The following is a 23,373-nucleotide window of genomic DNA, read 5'->3' on the forward strand; positions in this document are numbered from 1 at the left end:
CCCGGGGGACCCGAGTTCGGCTCCCGGCGCGGGGAGCGGCGCCACGTGGCTCCGTCCGCGCGGTTTTATCTCGGACGGGAGGCCGCCGGAGAGCCCTCGCCCTCCCCGCCGCCCCACGCGAAGCCCCGCTCCCGCGGAGCCTCGCGGATCCCGCGGATCGCAACCCCCCCGCCCGCCCCGGCAGAGCACATGTCCCAGCGCTTTATTTTTAGCAGCGGGGAACGCCGCCTCCGCCTCGCCCGCAGTGTCCCCCCCCGGCCGCCCCCATGCAGAGAAGGATGGGCGAGGCGGTGGCCCGCGTGGCCAGGAGGGTGAACGAGACGGTGGAGAGCCAAGGCGACACGCTGGGTAAGGCCGCAGCCCCGGCGGGGTGCCGCGCCGCTCCGTCCCCGCACCACGCCGGGGTGCGGCGGGGCCCCGCCGTGCAGGAGGGCCGCGTGTTTGGCAGCCCGGGGCCGGGCGCTGTGCAGCTGCCCCCGCCGCTCACCCGGCTGTCCCCGCAGACCTGGCCGACTGTAAGCTGGTGGCTTTCCCCGCCGGCATCTACAAGGCGGTGCGCAGCGTCACGCAGGGCATCCACCGCATCTCGCTGGCTAACAACGAGCTGAAGGCTCTCGGCGCGCGCTTCGCCATCACCTTCAGCCAGCTGCGAGGTAAGCGCGGGCCGGCCTGCCGTCACAGGACCGCTGAGGTTGGGAAAGCCCTCTCGGCTCACCCAGCCCACCGCCCACATCCCTCAGTGCCACGTCCCACGGCTCTGGAACACACTTGGTGGGGGGCAGCCGGCCCACGACAGGGGAGTTGGAGTGCAGTGATCTTTCAGGTCCCTTCCAAACCAACCCATTCTGTGATTCTGTGACACTCCCCAGCATCTCGGTGTCTTTTGTGTAGCGAAGAGACAGCCTGTCAGCACAACACCAGCCTAGAGCACATCCTTGTTACATACAGCTCCGCACAGCAGCCCTGGCTGCTGGAGGAGTCCCCCGCTGGGAGCTTTGCTGCATAGAATGGAGGATCAGCTTTGTTCCCCTTCCAGAGCTCAACCTGGAGGGCAACCTCCTGCACCGCCTGCCCCAGGAGCTGGGCTCCCTGCTGCACCTGCGCACCATCAACCTCGCCCGCAACAAGTTCCGGCACTTCCCCGAGCCCCTGGCGGCTGCCCCTGCACTGGAGAGCATCAACCTGGAAGGGAACGAGATCGCAGGTGAGAGGGAGGGGGCTGGGGAGGAAAAGTAGTGGATGTGACCGTATCCCTTCTCACCACCCCTCCGGGCTCCTCCACTTAATGGCTCGTGGCTCTATGGTCTGGGACCATCATAGAGTCTACTGGGTTACTGTAGAGCCTCCCAAGGCTGAGCTTTTTGTATGATTTATGAGCTTTTATTTACATTTGCCTCTTCTTCACTGTGCTCAACAGCAGAGGAGAGTTAAGGAGAACACATTAGCATGAGCTTAGCCAGCACACATCTTCATTTTCCTTGATGGCCATGCAGGCTTTGAGCCCTCTGCCTGCTGCTGTGGCTGGTAGAAGACCAGCATCATCTCTATGTCTTCGGAGATGATGCTGAAGCACCTGAAAGTTCATCCTCATGCTGTTATCTAGCAGCCTGCACGCTTCCAGCCAGCATACCATGTCTTAGTGCTGTGGAGACGAGGGTTTGTCCACCTTTTATGACTCAGGACCCAGGTTGCACCACTTGGTTCCATAACAAACTGAGGATCCTGCTCTGGATAGAAGCATGACAGTCTACAGAAGGTGGATGGAGGTTGATTGGTGGTGGCTTTGCACACCAGGTTTTGGTGCTGCCATGCCAACCACACGTGGTTCCTGGTTCTGCCCATTCCCTTCTGCTGCACTGGAGACAAAGCTGCTCTCAGGGCCAAACCAGGTTCAAGATATCTGCTGGAGGGGGTCTGAGTCTTCTGGGAGGCGCTGAGCCACAGCTCGAGGCAGGGGGTGATGTTCTCTAGGGAAACGGGAGGATGAGTACATCGATTAGTGCCTGCCTGCAGCCCTAGGCTCCGGAAGGAGCCCTTCAGTACTGCCAGCTCCCCTTTCATTTCAAGGAGCTCTTAACCTGCAGAGTAGTGATGCATATATTAACGTCAGGGCTCTTAACTCTTTCCCTGCTCTTTGCAGTGATACCACAGTATTATTTTTCGTGCTTAAGAGTGATGCCACCATGCAGTTGCACACTCCCCGGTTGGACCATCATTGGTTTCCTCCGATGCCTGCTGGTTCCCCAGCAGCCTTTCATCCCAGCGAGCTGGATTTTTTCACTGTTATTATTATATTCTGATCAAAGGAAAATTACTGCTGGCTTTAATTGTGAAAGAAGCTTCTTGCTTTCTTTCTTGCTGTGTTTTAATGCCTGTTTTCTCCTTTCCACCCATTCTGCTTGGGAAAGCAGGACAAGGAGGGGAAGCAGCTGGCAGCAGGGTGCAGGCAGCTGCAAGCATGGGCACTGCTGCTGCTCTGCTGCTCCTTGCTGCCCATGCATATTGCCATGAGCAGCACCAGGCTTTGCAGCTGCATTTAACCTGTTCTGTTTTTGTTGTTGTTGTTGTTGTTTAAATAAAAACACCCTCCCCTTCACAAATCCTGTTCCCTTTGTTCCCCCCTTGCAGAGGTGCCAACAGAGGCACTGGCCACCATGTCCTCACTGCGGAGCCTCAACCTGCGTGCCAACCCTGTGTGCCCTGCTGTACGCCTGCTCGTCCAGCCCCTGGTCCCCTTTGAACTGCTGCTGTCACCTGAGGGCAATGTCCCCACGGCCTGACATGACCCTGCTGCCCGGCGCCTGGAGGAGTGCCCCCTGGCCCATGAGCTCCCCAGGGCTTCCAGCTGCTGGCACGATGTGCCCAATGCCTGATTAAATGTGTGATGTGCATTGTGTTCGCTGCATTGATGGATTATTGGTTGCCAGCAATGGGCTGGAAGGAGCCCGAGTCCCCACAGAGTCCCCGTGATGGGCACACGTGTGTGCACATGTTCAGAGTGGTGCCCCAAGGTCTCCCCATGGCTGCAAGGAGGGTGTCAAGGGGCGGTGGGGATGTCGCGGAGAGGATGCTGGGGGAGCTGCAGGGGGCGCTGGGCGGCTGTGAACAGGATGCAGGGGGGTCACAGCACGGTGCTGCAGGGCATTAGGAGGACCCTTAGCTCCCAGGCACTGGAATGTAGCAGGGAAAGCTTTCCCTGCATCCTCCGCCGGGAGGAAGCATGCTGGGGGGTTCCCGCAAGGGGTCGTGGGATGGCCACCACCATGCAGGGCAGCATGCGGCTTCTGGACTTGCCTTGCCCTACAGACCCAGGTGCGACATAGTTGGGGGCAAGGGGACCCGAGCAGCCAGGTGACCACATCTGCAGCGCTGGGGGCGAGCAGAACTGCTCCGGCTCCAGCCTCGCTGAGCCGCTTGTGGGTACCCCGGTATCCATGGCGATGGGAGGATGCTTCTCCCCCCCCTCCCCTTTCCCTCGAGCTGCTGCCGCATCCGCAAGCAGCGGTGACGGCGGCACAGGAGCAATGCTCAGCGGCGGGGACCCCCAGTTGGAGGAAACCTCCTTCCCCACCTCCCGATGCAGGCGCTGCGGCACCCAGAGCCAAGCGGGGGTGAGTCACAAAGCAGGGATCCCTTTTCCTCCTTTCATTGCGGGTTTTTCCTTCCCCATCGACCCGGGGATGTCCCCACCGCCGAGGAGTGCGAGGAGGACGCATCCCCATCCAGCGCAGAGCCTTTTATTCTCACCTCTCCTTCCAGTTCCCTCCCGGAGCATCCTCTTATTTCTCACCCGGCAATGCTGCAAGGGATTGCAGCCCAGGGTGATAAAGTCAGGCAAAGTTTTGGGCTTAATATAGGTATCAGGCAATGCTGCTGCGGGCTCTGCTGCTGCCCAGTCCAACATTTCCCTTTTCCTGCCTGAAAACTGCAGCCAATGAGCGTGCAGGGTGACTCTGCCCCTGCTCAGCAGCCTCCCACATCCCTGCCGGGGACCGGTGCATGGATCTGCCCCCCCAGTAGGTCTGCAGTGGCAAAATGACGTTCCCCCATCCAGCAGGAGCTCTCCTGGCCGCAGGTAATTATAATAATTATGTATAATTAAGGCTGCATGTGGAAGAGTACAGGGGGTCCTCCTACCTGGACACTCTGCATGCTCCTGTACCAACTGCGTGGGAGTCCACACAGATGCATCTCCTGCATGGTCTAGCACTGTAGTGCAGTGGGAGATGGACCATGCCCTGCTTTCCTTGCATGATCCCTAGGAAAACCCCATAAGAACAAGATGCCTGCTGGCCTTCTTTAACCTTTCATCAAAAATTAATTCTGAGCTTTGAGGAACATCCACACCGCCAAGCCAACCCACCTGCTGAGCTAACCCAGCCCCATGTGCTGGAAGCAGAGACGTGGCTGGGACTCCCCACCTCTGAGGGCATTGGGAAAATAAGGGAACCGTTGCTTCATACCCTTCCATCTTCATTTTTCTGCTTTCCCTTCCTTAGACCCCTCCAATGGTAGCTGGGCTAACACCAGCGAGAGCCACCTCCTGAAGGAAAATTATACCTTCTTGGCATACTACCAGCACTCCTCGCCTGTGGCTGTGATGTTCATCCTAGCCTACACCTTCATCTTCCTCATGTGCATGATTGGCAACATCCTGGTGTGCTTCATAGTGGTGAAGAACCGCCAGATGCGGACGGTCACCAACATGTTTATCCTCAACCTTGCCATCAGCGACCTGCTGGTGGGCATCTTCTGCATGCCTACAACCCTGGTGGACAACCTCATCACAGGTGAGCAGGGCACGGGGCGAGACGTGATGGGGAAGGGAAGTGTTGAGAGACACCATCCACATTCTCCTTGCTCTCCCTAAGAGGCCGCTTCCAAAACTCTCTCCCATTTTTTGTGCTGAGTTCAAGGAGGTTGGTAGGTGGGCATTCAGCCATATCTGATGGAGGTTCAAAGCCATAACGCTGCTTTCCATTATATTGAGTGGAACAAGCCACAGCCAGGACAGAGTATTTATGTATTGATTGCCACATGCAATTTATTAATTGTGGCCCCATGCCCAGGCAAGGCAGGGTGTCACATCCTCCTGTTTCCAAGGGGCCACAGGGTCTTTTTCCACTACACCGTGTTTCAAAGGTAAAAAGGGTTTGGGTGGTATTTTGGCTCCATGATATCATCTGCGTCCCAGTGCTGTGCCACACCTGCAGATACCTTAGCGGGGAAAACAAATTAAAGCCCAGCAGATCAAGGACCCAAAGGTCAGTCTCTCTGATAACAGCTGGAGTCCAACAGAAACCTTGCTCTATAACCTTCTGGAAAGTGTAATACACATCTTTTTTTTTTTTTTTTTTTTTTTGTACTGCTGAAGTCCATGTCTGTATGAATAAGAAGAAAAAAAATACAGCTCCCCCTCTTAGGACCTCTTAGGATTTACCATGACATGGTGGATGGGGACATCTAGAGGGAATTGCTGATGGATGTTGATAAGCCAAACGTGTTCAACCTCAGGGGTGATTTTGGGGGAGACACGGGGACAGGGGCCAGCCCACTATTCCCAACACTCCCTCTGTGTTTGCAGGGTGGCCCTTTGATAATGCCATGTGCAAAATGAGTGGCCTGGTACAGGGCATGTCTGTCTCCGCCTCTGTTTTCACGCTGGTGGCCATCGCGGTGGAGAGGTACGTTGGGATGGGGGAATCCTGACACCTCATCCTGCACGGTGTTAGGGCAACTCCTAGTGCATGTGACACTCCAGTCCCACCACGGGGCTACCTTCCTTCCTTTGGGGTATTCCATCGTGGGCATGGCCCTCTTCCCAAGCTTGGACACCATGCAGCACCACATCCCCTCTCTCTTCACCTCCCAGTTTGCCCACAAAGATGTGGTGATGGTGAACTGGAAACTCAGAGAGCCTCCAGGTCAAAGCTATGCTAATGCACCTGGCTGCCTCCTTGAGGTGTGATAAGGAGGTCCCACCAACCCCACAGGTTTCGCTGCATCGTCCACCCCTTCCGGCAGAAGCTGACACTGAGGAAAGCCCTGGTGACCATCGCCATCATCTGGGTGCTGGCCCTGCTCATCATGTGCCCCTCCGCCATCACCCTAACTGTCACCAGGGAGGAGCACCACTTCATGGTGGACACCTACAACAACTCCTACCCCCTGTACTCCTGCTGGGAGGCCTGGCCCGAGACAGAGATGAGGAGGATCTACACTACCGTCCTCTTCTCCCACATCTACGTGGCACCCCTCGCCCTCATTGTCGTCATGTATGCTCGCATTGCCTTTAAGCTCTTCAAGTCAGCGGCACCCGCCCGCAGCACCCGGCCCGAGGAGCCCGAGGGGAGGAAGGTGTCCCGTAAGAAGGCGAAGGTTATCAACATGCTCATCATCATGGCCCTCTTCTTCACTCTTTCCTGGCTGCCCCTCTGGACACTGATGCTGCTCACAGACTACGGGCACCTCAGTGAACGCCAGCTGCACCTGGTCACTGGCTACGTCTTTCCCTTTGCCCACTGGCTGGCCTTCTTCAACAGCAGCGCCAACCCCATCATCTACGGATACTTCAACGAGAACTTCCGACGGGGCTTCCAGGAGGCCTTTAGGGCACCTTTCTGCTTGCCACCACGCCGGCGGCACCGTGGGCCCTATGGTGCCCGCAACCGTGTCTTCACCCAGCCCCAGGCCAGCGACTCTCCCCCACACTCAGAATCGAGGCCGCTGGCATCCCGGCGGGCTGGCATCCCTGCGTGGAATGGCTGAGCAGCTGTGGCCACCAGCTTGGCTGATAGATGTGGGTTTGTGTGGGGACCCTCATGCATGGCACTATGGTAGGGAGGAAACCCATTTTGTTATGGTTTTGGGGTCTTGATGTGTTGATTAGTGTGTGTCCAACCCAAGGGCTTGTTGGGGAGTGGAAGGGAATAGGGATTTACACAGTTATTGAAATAAAGGCACGACCCAATGATGTCATGTCTCCAAGTCCCCTGTTTATCCAGCTCATGCCAACCGTTATGGGGTGCACGGCAGTGGGAGAGAAGATCCACGCATGGGCTGTTCCATACTATCCTGGGCCATGCCCAGAGGAACTACATCGTGTTGTTTTGGCCCTGTGCTGCCATACCAAACTAGGTCATATCATGCCCTGCTGCTATGGCCCTACTGGATTGTACAACGCTCTTGTGGCCTTGGTGGACCATGCACTTGTGGCCACAATGTGCCAGACCACACTACGTCACTGAGGCCATGCTGGACAGTAGCGTGTAGTTGTGGCACTGGCAGACCATGCCACCTCACGCTGCCATGGCCACGCAGTGCTGTGCCATGCTGAATCATGACACCCCATACTGTTGTGGCCAGGCAGTGCCGTGCCATGGTGGATCACACCACCCCATCCATACCACCCACGCCACTCTGCACGCACACGTCACCCTGCGCCACGTCATGCCACCGCACAGCGGCAGGGCAGCAGGACGGCTCTTCGCGCCTGCGCGGTGAGCTCGGGGGCGGGGCTCTGGCGACTAGGGGGCGGGGCTAGATGAGAAGGGGCGGGGTAATTGGCCGAATGGGGCGGGGTTGGTGCTGATGGGCGTGTCTAGACAAAGGCGGGCGAGGCTATGAGTGTGGGGGCGTGGCTAATCCGGGGGCGTGGCTATGGCCGTAGGGGAGCGCGGGCTGCGGCGCCTGCGCAGTGAGCCGAGCGGGCGGCGGGGAGCGTGTCGCAATGGCGGGGTACAGCGTGGAGGAGCGTGCCGCGCCGCACAGCCTGGAGTACCGCCTGTTTTTCAGTGAGTGTGGCTGGCACCAGACCCCGGCTCCTCACATCCCTTCTCTCATCCTCTTCTAACCGTCGTTCCCCCCACCCCCCTTCGGGGCGCTCACCTTGGGCGGACCCCAGGCCCCAGGGGCTGCCCCGCTGAGCGCCGCGCTTTGCCTTGCAGAGGACGCGGCCGGGCGGTACATCTCCCCCTTCCACGACATCCCGCTGTACGCGGACGCCGGCAAGGTGAGGAGACCGCCGGGGTTTGGAGGTAGGGGGTGGTGATGGGGAAGGCAGAGAGGCTGCAGAGCTGAGGGCATCCTTCAGAAAGCGGTTGGAGCCGCCTCGACGTTGCGTTTGGCTGCTGAGAAGAGGCGGACTGCCATGGAGGACAGCGACGTGCTGGTCTTCAGAAGCAGATACCGTGCTCAAAAGGTCCTCAAAGCAGGAAAATTCGGGTGATGCTGTGCTCTGCAGGTGCTATTGGAGCAGAGCAGGGTGGTTACAGGGGTGCAGTGCTGCCTGTGGGCTGGAAGGCTGCAAGGGCTGTTTCTCACTTGGCAGGTTTATTAGCAGCAGCAGGCTGTCTCACTGTGTCTGAGCACCCTGATCTTTCTCTGCAGACTGGTAAGCTAGAGAGGATTACTGCAGGGAGCTTTTCCAGCCGTGGGCTGAGAGGTGCTGACCTCATCCGTGTGTCCTGTCTGAGGGACTGACCTTCAGCTGCCTGCTGGGTGTCTCACCCGAGCCAGGTCTGTAGCTTGAGGCAGCAGAGCTGGGGGAGAGGTGTGCAGAGCCCCAAGCATCCTCTACCTGCACAGCCAATTCTTCATTCTCTGCAGCTATGTATAAACAAAACTAATAGCTATCCACTTACATTTTAATTACACGTGGGAAGTGACCCCCTGCAATTAAGGATATGCAATGAACTTGTTAGGAAGGGGTGCGAGCAAAGTCAATGACATAACAGCACTCATTACACAATAGCAATCTAATTATGGTGTGATATTGCCTGGCTGGTATTACCTTTGCAATGCTAATGCTGCTTAACCTGGGAATTAGAAGCCTTGCAGATACTAAGGGGTAAGGTTTGACTGTTTGTTAAAAGCCGTAATCTCTTCTGATAGCAAATGTTAAAGTTCAAGTGTGAAACAGCTGTTTTGTTTTGTTTTTTTTCTGAGGAAAAAGGGACTGAGTCCCCTCAGCACAGCTAGAGACAGGACTCACCCATAAGTGAGATGCTGCACAGCGTGGCTCTGTTTCCACCAACAACCCTATCCCTGCACCTCTTGACCCAGAAGGTCCCCTTCTGTGAGAGGAGGGGCTCAAACACCTGGGAAGTGATGTAAGCCTGAACATTGCACCCGTGCAGCTGTCACTGATCCACTTAAGTTTCCTGTTCTGTAGAAAGGCAACACAGACCTTTCATCTGCTGCCACCTCAGAACACCTGCATCTAGGTTATCTTCATGAGATTAACATTTGAGTGATGATGCAATGGTGATGACTGCAGGACATCTATCAGGAGTATCAAGATTGGCACTAGGGAAAACATAAAGTTCTGTTTTTCACACTTACTTACATGCGCCCTACTTTGAAGTGTGGTACTGAGGTTTCACCTGTTCACTGATGTTTTGCTTTCTTCAGAATGTGTTCAACATGGTCGTGGAAGTACCTCGATGGACAAATGCTAAGATGGAGGTAACTGTATTGCGGTTCCGGGCTGAAGTGTTGAGCTGAGCAGGCTGCTAACCCCAGGCTTTGCCTGCTCTCCCTGTGGGCTCCAGGCTCCGCAGCCTGTGGGTTAGAGCCAGCTTCGTGGAAAAAGCCACTGGTTTCCTAGAGAGCCAGACACAGAGATTTATGTAACTTCTCTTTCAGATTGCAACAAAGGATCCCTTAAACCCAATTAAGCAAGATGTGAAGAAGGGAAAACTGCGCTACGTAGCTAATGTGTTTCCCCACAAGGGCTATATCTGGAATTACGGTGCTATCCCACAGGTACTGGATGTGTCTCACTCTTCAGGTGGGGAAGAGGTGTGCCTATGTGTGACTGACACCATTTCATGAGAGAGTAGAGTCTGAAGTGGAACATTGCATCTGCAACTGTACATATAATCCTGCTAATGAGGAGAACCTGTCAGGAGAGCAGTGATGTTTGCAGGTAGAAGTCTCCGGAGGCAGGCATGTAGGCATTGTAAAGAAGCTGCTGTGATAACAAGCAGCTGCTGTATCACTCCTCACCTTGAGTTTGGCCACAGAAGTCGGTGTTCGTCTTTGGACTCAGGATGTGGTTGCTGCACAAGAGAGCTGAAGGCTCACAGTGGGTGTCTGGCAGTTCTGCGTGCTTCATTCCTGCCTGGTGGAGCAGTAGGACCTGAAGCTTTAAGCTGCAGTACAGGGCCTTGGTGTGCAGCCCCCAGGCTGGATTATCTCAAAGACCCTGTGTGCTGTGAGTTAGCAACCAGTGAATTGCGTCCTTTTGCTCCTGAGCAGAAACATGCTTTAAGCAGCTGTTGTTTTCAGAGGCTCAGCTCCAGTACCTCCTGGAGCCCTGTGTGACTTCAAACACTCACTGCTCCTGCTGAGATGCAGAAGGACACCAGGTAGCAAAGGGTATGGGATTCACGTTCCTACTTCTGCTCTGCTGCCTTCAACTGCTTAACTGAAAGGAAGCAATACACCCGTCTGTCTTCCACCTCTGTTATCTGGGGTTCAGGAAACTTCTGTTAAGAAATGAATAGGGAGAGGAACAGGCAGGAAGCCAAATTGGTGAGCATTCTTTATAGATGTGAACTTCACCTTTATGTGGCTGTTTAATTTAAGAGGAAGTCTGAAAGTTGTTAAAGGGTTTGTCAGCAGGAAAGACCAGTTTACCCTTGGCAGGATAAGAACTTGGATTGAAACTGCGTTTACAGGCAATCATAAAACAGTAATGCAATTGCTAGATGTAAAAGTGAGTGTGAGGTGGACCATCATCTGTATCTTCAAGGCAATTGCATGCATGAAATAAACCACCTGCCTTTCGCTTCTTGAGTCCCTATTCAAGATATGGAGATATTTGCTTTTTTTTTTTTTCTTTCCTGTAGACTTGGGAAGACCCAGGCCATAAGGATGAAAACACTGGCTGCTGTGGAGACAATGATCCAATTGACGTATGCGAAATTGGAAGCAAGGTAATACATTCCGGAGGGTAACTGTTTGTAATTAGTGTCCCTGACATCAGTTGTTCAGAGTCATTATTCATTTCTCGCCACCTGTATCTTAAGAAGATGATGTTTCTTCCCGCTGTCTCTAGAGATCGTTGATGAGATCTTACAGTGCAAGCCCCATGAGCTTAGGCTCATGAGCTGATAAGAGACAGCTGCCTTTGTGGTATGGGACTGCTTGCTGTGCTCTGACAACTTGTACCAATTCCATTGTGCATTCCTTGAATGTGTTCAGAGAACTCTTTTGTCCTTGTAGGTCTGCTCACGAGGAGAAGTGATTAAAGTGAAGGTGCTAGGCACGCTGGCACTGATTGATGAGGGAGAAACAGACTGGAAGATAATTGCTATTAACGTTGAAGATCCTGAAGCAGAAAATTATAACGGTAGGGAGGAACGTGTCTAATCCTTCCCTTCCTGCCTTAAGTGTCTGTAGGAGGCTTTTGGGTCAGCATTTGGACAGATGCAATACAGACCATAGCAGCAGAATAGGATGTTAAGCTCTAGCAAAACATCATACTATTTACACAAATTTAGACCTTTGCATAGCAGGGGGTAATGCTATGATATCAAGTATAGCAATGATAGCAGAGTGGCACAATTCTAGGCTGCAGCAAATAAGAACAAGCCCAAACACAACAGCTGTGGATACAGAAACAGAGGAAGAAAAACTACTTACTTTTGGAAGGCCTCAGGTACACAGGGATCTTCAGAGAGATGCCCTTACCTCCACTGCCAACCCTTAAATGAGGTCTGGGAAGGGGTGGATCCTGGCTCCACCCCTCTCAGCCACTCAGGAGCATTGCATGCACCTGAGCTCCCCTGGCTTGGCCCTGCCTTCCCACCAGGTGCTCAGTCACTGGTCCTGGCCATGACTTAGCATTTCTGATACAGACAGTATCTTGAAGAAAAGGGTGTCCTGTAAGCGGAAGGAAGCATTGTCCAGCAGGTCTCTCATCAAAGTTGTTTAAATGTGTCAGTGTGACTTTGTTCTGAGAATGAAATGCTGAGTTCCTTCTCCGTGCACAGGCATCCAGGTTGTATTTGTTGGAAAGTATCTGGGGTGGTGCTAGGGCTATGTCAGGAGCAGCTGAAAGAGCTCAAAAGACTGGAACAGTAGCAGAGTAACTTCTGCTGTAGGATCTGGCTGACCAACCTTTCTTTCTGGCCAGATATCAATGATGTCAGAAGGATGAAGCCTGGATACTTAGAAGCTACGGTGGACTGGTTTAGAAGATACAAAGTTCCTGATGGAAAGCCAGAAAACCAGTTTGCTTTTAATGGAGAATTTAAAGATAAGGTAGGGTCAGCATTCTTTGTGACTGTGAACGGACAAAGGTATGCTGCCTAAAAACTGAGTTCTGGTGGCATGAAGATGTGAGTGAGTAGTTGCTGACAGAGTGGGTTTCCACAGCACCGGAGGATAGCCACCTTCATTCTTCCTGCTGCTTTTCCAGCCCACCGTTCTGCTTGTTTCTGAGCTGATGCTTGCAGAAATACTAGGAGAAGAAGCACAGGGTTGTTGCCCTGCTATGTTGTATACTATTAGTCTGTCTTCTAAGTGATGTTTACACAAGATCACTTTAGGGCTGGCAGTCTCCATATCAGAACAACAGAAAACGTGGGGTTTATTTGCTCCTAACTGGAGCAAAGGGTATATGATGTCATTCTTTGACTTGCAATAGGCTGCAGTGGAAGGAAGCCAGGAAAGGAGGGAGGCAAACTTGAGAGTTAAAATGTTTCATCATTTCAGGCCTAAAGAGCAAAGCTTGTCAGGTGTTCCCTGGTTCCCTTAGAAAAAGGGCTCTGCCGCAGCAGCATGATCCCTTTGTCTCTGTTTCTTCTCTGTGTGTAGTGAAGTAACTTCCTGCTCCTGAATGAGAGCTCTCTTAACTCCTTGTGTAAGGTTGGGTGGACTGGGACATCTCATTGCCCCTCAGCATGGGCAAAACTGTAATTAAGGCAGAAGGTAGCAACAAGGGCCCTTGCACACGTTGCTGCAGTGTTTTACTTGGCTTTGTGTTGCGTCAAACCAGGATGTTTACTGCTGGCCTTCATGCTGGGACAATTGTGTGTGCTTTCATCTCCAGCTGGCCAGTTAATGTGTGAGTATATACTACTGCTTTAAAGGAAAAAAGCTTGCTATGCTTGGAAGTAGACTCCTTTTCAAACAGTTACAAGCCTAGAATAGCTGTGCATCTCTTCCCGTTGATAGACACAGCTGTTGAATGATCCACCCAGAATGGGGGGAGACCATTTATTGCAGGGAACTCGGAGGTTAGAGAAAATGATTTAGTGCTTATGCCTAACGCAATGTTTGTTCTCATCTTCAACTTTAGGATTTTGCAGTGAACGTTATCAAAAGCACTCATGAACACTGGAAAGCTTTGATAGCTAAAAAAACTGACGGAGGAGAGATCAGCTGGTAGGTTAATGCTTGTGTTGCTATGCTCTCTCTTTTCCCAGAAGCAACAAGGAATTTCCTTTTCCATCTACCAACACACTTTCTGTTAGCTGCTTGCTATCTCTGCAGGCAGCTACAATGATGATGCCTGGTACTCTGTCATCTGATGCCCTTGTGGGATAGACTTGAATTCTGTGTACTCACAAGCAACCTTTCTCTTCCAGCACAAATCTGACAGTCTCGGGCAGCCCCTTCTGCTGTAGTCAAGAGTGTGCAAAAGCTACTGTGGATGCAGTGAGTACAAATGGATGTGTCCTATCCCCAGTGTCGGTGTGAGGCAAGACAGTGTGATTTGTGTAGTACCATAAACCTTCATCTTTGAGTGAATAGCACTCTGTGTGCTCAGAAAGTTTTGGATGACTGAACACAGCATCTATTTCTGGTTAAATAAGATGAACGTGGAGCAAGTAAGATATTTTTCTAGAGGCTACTCTTCACTCTTGGTCATCTGGGAGAGGAAGCCAAACCAGGCTTTGTGTGAGGGGCTGCATTTCTGACCTGTAGCTTGGCTGTCAGCTGCTCAGTGCATGTTCAAGTATTTGACCTTTCACAAGCTTCATAGTACACATTACCCTTTGAAATAAGAGAGTCTACTTTCTGAGATACTCACCACCATGGACCCTGAATGTTTTGCAATGAGAAGCTTGATGTTTCCAGTTTAAGTACCATTATTCCAAGTCAGGACTCAAATGAATCTCCCTACGCTTATGAAATATATAAGCAACTTGAAAGTGGTTGGAGGGGCAGCAAGATTAGAACAGCAATATTGCTTCAGTGCATAGAAATACTACTGGAAAGGAGAATATCTCCTTAGATTTCTGTCATGGTCATCTGCTTAACTCATGGATTGAAAGCCTTGTGTCTTCTGGCCCTGCAGTATGAGCAGGACAAACATCTACCTAAAGCAAAGCACTGCTGGCACGTGGCAGGAGGCTGTGCTATGGCCAGGCTCAGCTGAACATGAACTTGTATGTTCCTTCATAGCTGGCCAGCCCTGACTGCCACAGACAAATTTATGTGGCTCATGTCTAGAACTGTGTTTAGAAGTGATTTGCACAGCTCAAAGTGATCTCTTGTGAGATTAGTCTGCACTAACAGCTGCTACCTACTCTTCTACTTCTCGTTTCAGGCACCACCATGTAAAGCTGCCAACCCAATCCCACCTGAAGGTAAGTTCCCAAACTCACATTCATTCTGGTGAGGACTTCCTCAGGGAAACTGTCAGTAGGAAGAGGAGGATCAAGACTGATAGTTATGGGCCTTGTCAGACATGTCTTGTCTCAGTAATGCTGTTCAGTTGCCACATCACTTGTACTGGGGCCTTACTTCCTTGCTGTGGTACGTGATGCTGGGATGTAAGCAAGAGACCTGGGATGCCACTTCACTGTGAAGTTTGATCTGTAGTAGTCCCTCAATACTGGAAGAAGAGCACTTCAGAGGACTGAAGTGCAATGATAGCAGCAGCGTTTTCACTACTTCCTCCCAAGCAGGGTTTCATCAGTGTCATCAGTCCAGGTGAAGTGAGAAAGGGAAGCACTTCATCTTCACAAAGAGAGGCAGAAAATGGCCATGAGCGCAGTGCTTCAGCGGCTGCTGACAAAGGCTAAGCAAGTGGCAGCTGCAAGCTGGTAGTAAGGTTTTCTGCGTGTCAGGACCTGGTCTGTTGTGCAGTGCACAGCTGCGTAGGAAAATGGCAACTGTGGGACAACTCCTAGACCTGCTGAGTCAGATGGGTGCGAGGGAAGCTGAGCTGGAGATGATGTGTACAGCACCGTGCAAGCCAGCTTTGGGCCAGTTCACACTTGAATCATTGTGCTGGAAAAGCCCTTTCAGATCACCTCATCTCCACCTCCTTTCAGGAGTAGCAGTGAGCGATGAGGTCCCCCTTGAACCTGCTGTCCTCCAGACTGAACCATCCCAGTTCATGGAGTGGCCGTACAGGACTAACCCTGCTTTGTTCTGCCCCATGCAGTTGACAGGTGGTTCTATTACCAGAAGAACTGAAGGCTGAGGATGCCTGGTGCAGCAGCTGCATCCTTCCCACCGCGAAGTCACCACGTGCAGGAGTAGCCCAGAAGAATAGTGCTGGTGACAAGGCGGAGACCTTGCCTGTGACTTACACCAATTAGAACCGCCTGTCTAGCCGTGACGCCTGATGTATTGGCTCTTGCGGAGGCTAGAAGACATAATTTGTCAATCAAAAGCTGCTGCTTGTGCGTGGTCTCGTGGTGTTTTGTAAGTGTCAGCACCTGCACGGCTTTATGTTCAGAGGCTCACCTGGTACGCGTGCTGGATGTTAGAAATAAAACTACTGAACTCTCTTCTGTGCGTCCCGCGCTCCTTTCCCTGCTCTGAGGGAGCGGGGAGGTCGCTGCTCCGGCGGTGTTTGATGGAGGAGCCTGATGTTCGCCACGCTGCCGCTCGCGGGACTCGAACCCGCGCTCCAGAGGCTGGCTGGGCGGGCTGTGGTTGAGGCACGGTGGCGGCGCGCCGTGACGTAGCGCCGCAGGGCCGACGTGGGAGCCAGCGCGGCGGACCGGAAGCGGGCGTGGCGCAGGAGCGACGCACTTCCGGCGGGGAGCTGGCGGCGGAACGGGAGCGGGGTCGCCGCGGCCGGAGGTGGGCGCCGGGCCGGAATAGGCCGTGGGGAGGGCCGGACCGGGGGGACGATCTCGGGGGAAGGGGGGCTTGGAGCAGCGGGGGGCGGGCCTGGCCGCGTCACTGATCCCGGCTGCCGCTGTGCCCCGCAGGCGCTCGATCGTCAGCGATGTCTTTCATCTTCGAGTGGATCTACAACGGCTTCAGCAGCGTGCTGCAGTTCCTGGGTGAGGCCCCGCGGCGCGGCTCCCTGCGGCCCTCCGGCCGCCGTCCCGGCTCCTTGCAGATGCCCGTCTCGTCGTTCTGGGCGAGGGGAGGGGTTGATGTTTAGGCCCCGCTGGCAGGAAGCCGGCCGGCCCGGGGCAGACGGGCTGTCTCCTCAAGGAAGCGAAGCGTTACTCTGTGCCCGGCCTTGGTGTCAGCAGCCTGCTGTTGCCTGATGCATTCTGCCCATCTTCACGTTGAACCCCTCTCTGGGGTAACAGATCATCACATTACCGTACAGCGAGCTCACAGATTTGCAGGCACTGTTTTAGCAAGATTCGCGTCTTTTATTTCTTCTCGGAGCAGTGTGAATGCACAGGTGGCAGCCAGCTTTGGAGAGGGACCCATAGATGTGTTTCTCTCTGCTTGCCTCCAGGGCTCTACAAGAAGTCTGGAAAACTCGTCTTCCTGGGCCTGGATAATGCGGGCAAAACCACGCTGCTGCACATGCTCAAGGACGACCGGCTGGGCCAGCACGTCCCCACACTGCACCCCAGTACGTCTGCCTTGCGCGCTCTGCTCTGGGGCTGATGTGAATCGGTGTTTTACTTTCAAATATAGTGGCCAAGAAGTGATATGGGTTAGCGAATATCACATACCACACCTGGGGAGGGAGAGGGCTTCTGATAAAAATCACAGAACATCTCAAATTGGAAGGGAACCATAAGGATCATTGAGTCCAACTCCTGGATGCACGGTAAGGGATGAAAAAACACAGATTAATAAGCATGTCCTTAAGTAAGAGGCAAGGAAGTTATTTTCTCCCATTTGTGAAGTCATGAAAGAGTTTCAGTGGCTGAGTTCATCAGGAAACAGGGATCTGACACAAGGGCTGTATGATGCTGGTGCACATCCCCAAGAACCACTAGCTATAATAATTCCTTTCTTTTTTCTGTGTTTTTGCTTTCCAGCCTCAGAGGAGCTGACAATTGCTGGAATGACCTTCACCACTTTTGATCTAGGTGGCCACGAGCAAGGTAAGTGCCAGCTCACTGAGAAGGGTCTGCTGATTTCAGTTGTGTTCCCCAGCCACCTTTGGAAAATTGGAAAAATCTCCCAAAAAGAAGTGCTAGGGAGCGATGGGAATTGGCAGTATCTAACTGCTTGTAGCTTGAAAGTGGTTGTGAAGTCAGAAAGATCAACACACTGGAAAGGTGATACAAGTGGTATAGTGATAGAGGGACTAACACAACAGAAAGATGTTATGAGGAAAGGAAAAAAGACTACTTACCTGAAGATCTAGGGTCACAGAGGAAAACTCCATAGAGAAGGAACCTCCAGAAAGAGATCCTTCCCTCATGGCAGTCAGCCCTTAAATGGGGTGTAAGAGAGTTGCAACCAGGCTCCACCCCTTACAGTAACACAGCTGAATTGCCTTCACCTGTGCTCCTGGGGCTAACTGGGTCCTTTTCCCAGGTGATCAATCAGTGGTCCAGGCCATGGCTCAACGGTTACCATACATTCTATTAGTGGAAATGGCCTGGCTCTAGGAAACTGGTTGTTTCAGTGGCTAAATGCTTGTGCTTTATTTTGGCAGCTTGGGAAAAAAAAAAAAAAAAAGCTGCCAGCTCATGCTCTGCTGCCTTAAATATTTTTAGCTGTAGAAGGCTTGTATCTCACAGGCTTATTCTTTTGAATAATCACTGAATTTTTATCTTCAGATTTCCTTTCTAAAAGTCCTAAGAGAAGTTTTTTCTGTGTATTTTTCTGAATACCCACAAGCAGGCTGACAGTCAGGGCTGTTGCTGCAACAGGAATAGCACTCATCAGTATTGCATAGACAAACTCTCTGTGCACAAGTGTTGGCTGCCTGCTGACAAGCGTCTGTCACACAGCAATTATCTGATCACTTGTGAAAGTGGGGAGAGCACGAGCAGCATTGCTGGCTGGCTGTCCCAGCCTGCCCCACGAACCCCAACACAGCAGCCCTGCTGTTCTCACGGGAGTTGTTTGTCTCTTGCCTTCCAGCCCGCCGGGTGTGGAAGAATTACCTGCCTGCCATCAATGGGATCGTCTTCTTGGTGGACTGTGCAGATCACTCCCGGCTTATGGAGTCCAAAGTTGAGCTTAATGTAAACTTCACTTTTTTCTCCTTTCCCTGACACCTGACTAGCTAAATTATAAAGAATGTTCCCTTTTGGTGGCATGGGACTTGAGGCAGCCTACATGCCCTTGCTGTGGGGTGACTGTAGGCTCCTGAGCACACTTTAAGGAATTTTGGAAATGGCCCATGCATCCTGCAAAGCCCTTCTGGGAAGACCCCTCCCACGGGAGCACTGTAGCACCAAGGAATAACCCTTGTGGGTCACAGGGCTTACCGAAACAAAGCTTTCCTCAGATGACAGATGGTTATTCTGCCTCTGTGTAACTTAAAGATGTCTTGCACGCAGGCGCTAATGACAGATGAAACAATATCCAATGTGCCAATCCTTATCTTGGGCAACAAAATTGACAGACCCGAGGCCATCAGTGAGGAGAAACTGCGGGAGATCTTCGGGCTTTACGGACAGACCACGGGGAAGGTAGGGAGGCACGCGGTCTGGGCATTTACAAGTACATGTTCCTTGCAGAGGGAAGTGCCCTCTGGAAGCCAAGTGGTTTGTTCCTGTGGATTTGTCCTAAACATTTGACTAGGCTGAACCTTTAATAAGACTGATGCCCTCAGGCAAGTTTTGAAACATCCAGAGTTGTGCAAAGCACAGCACTCCTAGTTAGGAAATAAGGTGCTGTGCTGGAGTTTGACAGTGGCTAACACGTTGTCAGGCTCTTCTGGTTTTATTACTCCAAATTTTGTTCAGCTTACTGCCTCACCCCGTTGTCAGTGCTTAAAATTAGAATTGATCAGAAGTGCTGGGTAACAGTAGCAAAGCATTCTGGATGCTTGCTCAGCCACTGGCTTCGGGAATCGCCTTGGGCTGGCTGTGCTCCTGACTTGTCTCTGGGCCTTCAGGGAAACGTGCCACTGAAGGACCTGAACGCGCGCCCCATGGAGGTGTTCATGTGCAGCGTGCTGAAGAGGCAAGGCTACGGCGAGGGCTTCCGCTGGCTGTCGCAGTACATTGACTGATGCAGAGCGCGATCCCGGACTGATCCTGCTCGCAGCTCCCTATGGACTGTCCTGTCGGGACACAGAAGGCTTCCCAACCCCAGAGCGGCGCGACTGTGGGACCTGGTGAGCGCCCATCCTTGCACAGTGGTGACACAACTCCTTTCTTTGCTGCGGGGACGCGGTGTGGCTCCATCCCTCGGGTGCCGCGGTTCCAGCAGCGACACGGCCGGCGGGATCAGGACGTGGCACCACTCCGTGCCGCTGGAAGGAGCGCGTCTCACCACTGTGACCAGCTGACTTCAAGAACAACGAGAAAGCAATTCTATTTTTTAAAGAAAGTGTTAATGTAAACGGCGTCCCTTCTAACTCTTTAGTTTTAACATTCATCTTGTTTAGTCCAGAGTCTCTTTAGGGTTTTTTAAAAACATATTTAGACTTTTTGCAAAATTACCAAACAAAGCATCACGATGTGGAAGTCCTCGATGAGCAGCAGCCGGCTCCGGCACTCCGTGGGATGCCCGCACTGTGCCATGCCGACACACAGCGAGGGTCTGGGACAGCACGTGTGGCACAGGGCTGCAGCACTGCCCGCCCTCGGAGTGCCACTGTGGGCCACAGGGCCGCCGGCAGCGGCTGCAGCATGGAAGCGTTGGACGTTGGCATATCATAAGGTTGTTAGTGTAGGCCGCAGCGGTTTCTTTTCTACTCGGTGGGTTTTTTGTCGAAGTTTCCTTGCTGTCTAGCTCACGTTGCGTTCAATAAAGACGTGTCTTTTTGCTCTCGCTGGCGGTGCCCAGCAGGTGTTTCACCCACTGGCTGCTTGGAGGTGCACGAGTGCCGCTGGCTGCGAGCACCTCCTGCCCCTGCTGCTCGTCAGCAGTCACACTTTCTGCCCTTCCAGGAGTTGAAGATGGTAGGAGGAGGAGAGATTTTAACTTTGCCTTCGATCCTGCAGGTGGAGACACAGAAAAAGCAGCGTGGGCGCTCCCTGCTGCTTTGCATGGCGCAACCCTGTGCAGCGCCCACCTACCGTTGTGCAACGCCCCGCCCGCGCCCGGCCTCTCGCCACGTCGGCACGCTCAGCACCGCCTTCGCCAATGGGGTCGGGCCGCGGGGCTGCCGGTGGCCAATGGGCGAGCGGGGCGGTGCGGGGCTGTGCGGGGCGGTGCGGGGCTGTGCGGCCATGGCGGCGGTGGGGCAGCGCGTCGCTTTGCTTTGCTTTGCTTCCGGTTCCTCTGCGTTGCTTGAGTTGCTCCGCATTGAGTTGCAGCGTGTTGTGTTGCTCTGCGTTGCTCTGCGTTGATTTGCTCTGCGTCACGTCGCTCTGCATTGCGTGCTCCGTGCTGCATTGCTCTGCGTTGCTTCGCCCCGCTGCCGTGCAGATGGCTGAGGACGGCACCGCCGTGCCGTGGGAGCTGCCCGGCTGCGTGGTCAGTGTGTCGGACCCTTCGGAGGCGGACGTGGAGCCAAGCAGTTGCAGCGGGGCCATCCTTTGCCGCAGCCCGGGCCTGGTGCTCTGCCCTGCTGCCGTCTTGGTGCCCTACCTGCAGCCCGACGTTACGGCCTGGCCCCGTGGCGATGCCCTGCCACCTTCGGCGTTGCGGCCCGGGCTGCACATCTCGGTGCTGCAGGCTGCCCCGCCGCCTGAAGCCGTGCAGCAGCACGTCGCGTGCCCGCTGGCCCTGCTGCGCTGCGATGCCTTCGCCCGCGCACTGCCTGGCACGCTCAGCACGGCCGAGGAGAGCACCGAGGCCCTGCCCTGGTTCTGCTGGCTGCGGGTGCCCGGCCTGGACACACCTGGTGGTACCTGGACGCCCTGGGCCCCGGCAGCCACGCTGCGCAAGGGCGCGGCGCTGCTGACCTGCGGGACGCCCTTCGGTGCGCTCTGCCCTGAGCTCTTTCTCAATGCGCTGAGCACCGGTGTGCTGAGCAATGCCACCGGGCCTCACCGTGCCCTGCTGCTCACCGACGCACGCTGCCTGCCCGGTACCCAGGGCGGGCCCGTGCTCGCCCTCACTCCCGCATCCTCCCCACCGCGTCTCGTGGCCGTCGTTGCTGCCACTGCCGGCTGCCAGGGCGGCCAGGGGCTGGGGCTGGCGCTGCTCTGCTCCCTGCACGCCCTCCTGCAGAGTGCCCGCGGAGTGCTGCCCGAGCTCAGCAGCCTGCCTCCGCCACTGCCGCTGCCCGACGCCCGCGGCAGCCCAACACCGCGCTGCGCCGTGCTGGTGGAGAGCGGGAGCAGCTGGGGGTCGGGCACGCTGGTGGCCCCGCGGCTGCTGCTCACCTGCCGGCATGTGCTGCAACTGGGCGCCCCGCTGCGCGTCACCCTGCGGCACAGCACCACGTGGTGAGTGTAGCCCTGTGGGGTGATGGGGGCTGCGGGTGGGCAGTGTGTGATGGGTGTGCAATGGTGGTGAAACCCAACATGAGTCTTGCAATGGGCGTGTAACCAAATGTTGGTCATGCAACCCAACATCAGTCGTGCAACCCAGAATGGACCGTGCAATGGGTGTGCAACCCAGCATGGGCCATGCAACGGGTGTGCAACCCAGCACGGTTGGGTATCGCAACATGAGTCATGCAATGGGTGTGTAACCCGACGTAGGCCATGCAATGAGTATGCAACCCAACATAAGCCATGCTACGGGTATGCAAGCCTGTGTAGTTGTGCAACCCAACATGGATCGTGCACAGGGTCTGTAATCCAACACAGCCGTGCAACCCAGCATGGGTCATGCAACTCAGCATGGGCCATGCTATGGGTGTGCAACCCAGCATGGTTTTGCAACCCAACATGGGCTGTGCTGTGCAATGGTTCTGCAACGCAACATGGGTGTGCAGCCCAGCAAAGGTCATGCAACCCAGCATGGGCCACACAATCTGAAATAGGTCATGCAATGAGGATGCAACCCAAAATAGGTCATGCAATAAACGTGAAAGAGCTGGGGCACTGCAGCCAAGAGCTGCTTCCCTTTGGCCACATCCAGTTTGGAAGCAATGTAAGATGCAGTGCAAGGTGCGACTTGCATTTTTGCAGACCAGACTGTTCAGCATCCCCAGGGCCATGACCATTGCTTGACTCACCCCTAACCCTGCTTTTTGCTATTTTCTTTATTTTATCCCCATTTTGCACCCACAGTGACACTATCCTGCAGGCCCGCCTGGTGTTCGCCACATCTGAGGCATCCCCCTTCGACGTGGCAGTGCTGGAGCTGCAGGACAGCGTGCCCAGCTTCCAGCCCCCTGACCTTGCCACAACTTTCCAACCCGGTGAGTGCCAGCTTCGGGCTGGGAGGTACAGGGCACAGTGGGATGCCATGGGGGAGTGGGGCTGGGACAGTGGCATCCTATGGGGACAGTGGGGTCCTGTGTAGGGGTGCCATTGGGGGTGTGATGGAGTGTCCTAACACCAATGTTGTGGTGCAGGGGAGGCGGTGCTGGCGCTGGGCTTTGGGGCGCTGGGCCGTGCGTGTGGCCCCTCGGTGACAGGGGGTGTGCTCTCGGCCGTGGTGGGAACCCCGCCGGTGATGCTGCAGAGCACCTGTGCTGTGCACGCTGGCTCCAGTGGCGGCCCCCTGCTCTCTGCCCGCGATGGATGTCTGCTAGGTGAGCCCCTGTCCCCGCTGCATCCCCCAAGTGTCCCCATTGCGTTAATCCTTTTGGTGACATCTCCCTCCTCCAGGCATTGTGGCCAGCAACGCACAGGACAACGCTGCAGGGACCACCTACCCACACCTCAACTTCTGCATCCCCATCTCCCTGCTGCACACACCCCTTGCCCGCTATCGCTGCAGCGGGAACCCTGCTGCCTTCGCCCCACTCAATGCTGCCAGCGAGGGGGCACAGGCAGCATGGCGGCTGCAGCAGCGGCCCCCCAGCAAGCTGTGACCCCTCCCCCAAAATTGGAGTGCTTCCATAAAAGCCCTCACCTGAGCCCTGGAGTCCCTGGTGGTGGCTGGGGTCAGTGGAACGTGGTGGCCCCCCAAGCGGGGCACATATGGGGACAGAGCCCTAGGGAGGGGGCTGGA

General features: G+C 54.5%; 5 protein-coding genes across 6 annotated transcripts; all 5 read left to right on the forward strand.

Annotated features, from left to right (window-relative positions):
• Nucleotides 1-177: 177 nt before the first annotated feature.
• Nucleotides 178-2,896, forward strand: LRRC20 (leucine rich repeat containing 20). Its single transcript, XM_031602941.2, has 4 exons — nucleotides 178-348; nucleotides 504-653; nucleotides 1,037-1,204; nucleotides 2,629-2,896. The coding sequence occupies exons 1-4, from the start codon at nucleotides 267-269 to the stop codon at nucleotides 2,778-2,780; spliced, it is 552 nt and encodes a 183-aa protein (XP_031458801.1). The 5' UTR covers nucleotides 178-266; the 3' UTR covers nucleotides 2,781-2,896.
• A 131-nt stretch (nucleotides 2,897-3,027) lies between these two features.
• On the forward strand, nucleotides 3,028-6,973 carry NPFFR1 (neuropeptide FF receptor 1). Of its 2 annotated transcripts, XM_090144937.1 has the most exons (5): nucleotides 3,028-3,611; nucleotides 3,932-4,075; nucleotides 4,500-4,790; nucleotides 5,585-5,684; nucleotides 5,994-6,973. In XM_090144937.1, exons 2-5 carry the CDS (start codon nucleotides 4,036-4,038, stop codon nucleotides 6,766-6,768), a joined length of 1,206 nt encoding a protein of 401 aa, XP_090001063.1. In that variant the 5' UTR covers nucleotides 3,028-3,611; nucleotides 3,932-4,035; the 3' UTR covers nucleotides 6,769-6,973. The 2 variants fall into 2 exon arrangements, with proteins under 2 accessions (XP_090001063.1, XP_031458796.2); XM_031602936.2 differs by lacking the exon at nucleotides 3,932-4,075.
• A 660-nt stretch (nucleotides 6,974-7,633) lies between these two features.
• PPA1 (inorganic pyrophosphatase 1) lies at nucleotides 7,634-15,755 on the forward strand. Its single transcript, XM_031602937.2, has 11 exons — nucleotides 7,634-7,793; nucleotides 7,947-8,011; nucleotides 9,412-9,465; nucleotides 9,646-9,765; nucleotides 10,854-10,940; nucleotides 11,230-11,356; nucleotides 12,143-12,270; nucleotides 13,310-13,395; nucleotides 13,599-13,668; nucleotides 14,564-14,603; nucleotides 15,407-15,755. The coding sequence occupies exons 1-11, from the start codon at nucleotides 7,730-7,732 to the stop codon at nucleotides 15,436-15,438; spliced, it is 873 nt and encodes a 290-aa protein (XP_031458797.2). The 5' UTR covers nucleotides 7,634-7,729; the 3' UTR covers nucleotides 15,439-15,755.
• Nucleotides 15,756-15,924: 169 nt separating this feature from the next.
• Nucleotides 15,925-20,128, forward strand: SAR1A (secretion associated Ras related GTPase 1A). Its single transcript, XM_031602938.2, has 7 exons — nucleotides 15,925-16,053; nucleotides 16,185-16,259; nucleotides 16,673-16,792; nucleotides 17,208-17,273; nucleotides 18,265-18,368; nucleotides 18,687-18,818; nucleotides 19,247-20,128. The coding sequence occupies exons 2-7, from the start codon at nucleotides 16,202-16,204 to the stop codon at nucleotides 19,361-19,363; spliced, it is 597 nt and encodes a 198-aa protein (XP_031458798.1). The 5' UTR covers nucleotides 15,925-16,053; nucleotides 16,185-16,201; the 3' UTR covers nucleotides 19,364-20,128.
• Nucleotides 20,129-20,479: 351 nt separating this feature from the next.
• TYSND1 (trypsin like peroxisomal matrix peptidase 1) lies at nucleotides 20,480-23,302 on the forward strand. The gene is made up of 4 exons (XM_031602935.2): nucleotides 20,480-21,692; nucleotides 22,485-22,615; nucleotides 22,772-22,951; nucleotides 23,028-23,302. Exons 1-4 carry the CDS (start codon nucleotides 20,728-20,730, stop codon nucleotides 23,231-23,233), a joined length of 1,482 nt encoding a protein of 493 aa, XP_031458795.2. The 5' UTR covers nucleotides 20,480-20,727; the 3' UTR covers nucleotides 23,234-23,302.
• Nucleotides 23,303-23,373: the final 71 nt, after the last annotated feature.

The sequence above is a fragment of the Phasianus colchicus genome, chromosome 8, assembly GCF_987193195.1.
Source record: "Phasianus colchicus chromosome 8, bPhaCol1.hap1.1, whole genome shotgun sequence".
In the NCBI taxonomy this organism is placed as follows: domain Eukaryota; kingdom Metazoa; phylum Chordata; class Aves; order Galliformes; family Phasianidae; genus Phasianus; species Phasianus colchicus.

Bases quoted from the DNA above. Each gene is read 5' to 3' on its own strand.
- LRRC20 (XM_031602941.2), top strand. From the start codon at position 267: ATGCAGAGAAGGATGGGCGAGGCGGTGGCCCGCGTGGCCAGGAGGGTG. The intron at 349-503 runs GTAAGGCCGCAG...CTGTCCCCGCAG, and splicing joins GAGCCAAGGCGACACGCTGG to ACCTGGCCGACTGTAAGCTG. The intron at 1,205-2,628 runs GTGAGAGGGAGG...CCCCCCTTGCAG, and splicing joins GGAAGGGAACGAGATCGCAG to AGGTGCCAACAGAGGCACTG.
- NPFFR1 (XM_090144937.1), top strand. From the start codon at position 4,036: ATGACGTTCCCCCATCCAGCAGGAGCTCTCCTGGCCGCAG. The intron at 4,076-4,499 runs GTAATTATAATA...TCCCTTCCTTAG, and splicing joins AGGAGCTCTCCTGGCCGCAG to ACCCCTCCAATGGTAGCTGG. The intron at 4,791-5,584 runs GTGAGCAGGGCA...CTGTGTTTGCAG, and splicing joins GGTGGACAACCTCATCACAG to GGTGGCCCTTTGATAATGCC.
- PPA1 (XM_031602937.2), top strand. From the start codon at position 7,730: ATGGCGGGGTACAGCGTGGAGGAGCGTGCCGCGCCGCACAGCCTGGAG. The intron at 12,271-13,309 runs GTAGGGTCAGCA...CTTCAACTTTAG, and splicing joins ATGGAGAATTTAAAGATAAG to GATTTTGCAGTGAACGTTAT. The intron at 14,604-15,406 runs GTAAGTTCCCAA...TGCCCCATGCAG, and splicing joins CAACCCAATCCCACCTGAAG to TTGACAGGTGGTTCTATTAC.
- SAR1A (XM_031602938.2), top strand. From the start codon at position 16,202: ATGTCTTTCATCTTCGAGTGGATCTACAACGGCTTCAGCAGCGTGCTG. The intron at 16,793-17,207 runs GTACGTCTGCCT...TTTGCTTTCCAG, and splicing joins CGTCCCCACACTGCACCCCA to CCTCAGAGGAGCTGACAATT. The intron at 18,819-19,246 runs GTAGGGAGGCAC...CTGGGCCTTCAG, and splicing joins ACGGACAGACCACGGGGAAG to GGAAACGTGCCACTGAAGGA.
- TYSND1 (XM_031602935.2), top strand. From the start codon at position 20,728: ATGGCTGAGGACGGCACCGCCGTGCCGTGGGAGCTGCCCGGCTGCGTG. The intron at 22,616-22,771 runs GTGAGTGCCAGC...GTTGTGGTGCAG, and splicing joins TGCCACAACTTTCCAACCCG to GGGAGGCGGTGCTGGCGCTG. The intron at 22,952-23,027 runs GTGAGCCCCTGT...TCCCTCCTCCAG, and splicing joins CCGCGATGGATGTCTGCTAG to GCATTGTGGCCAGCAACGCA.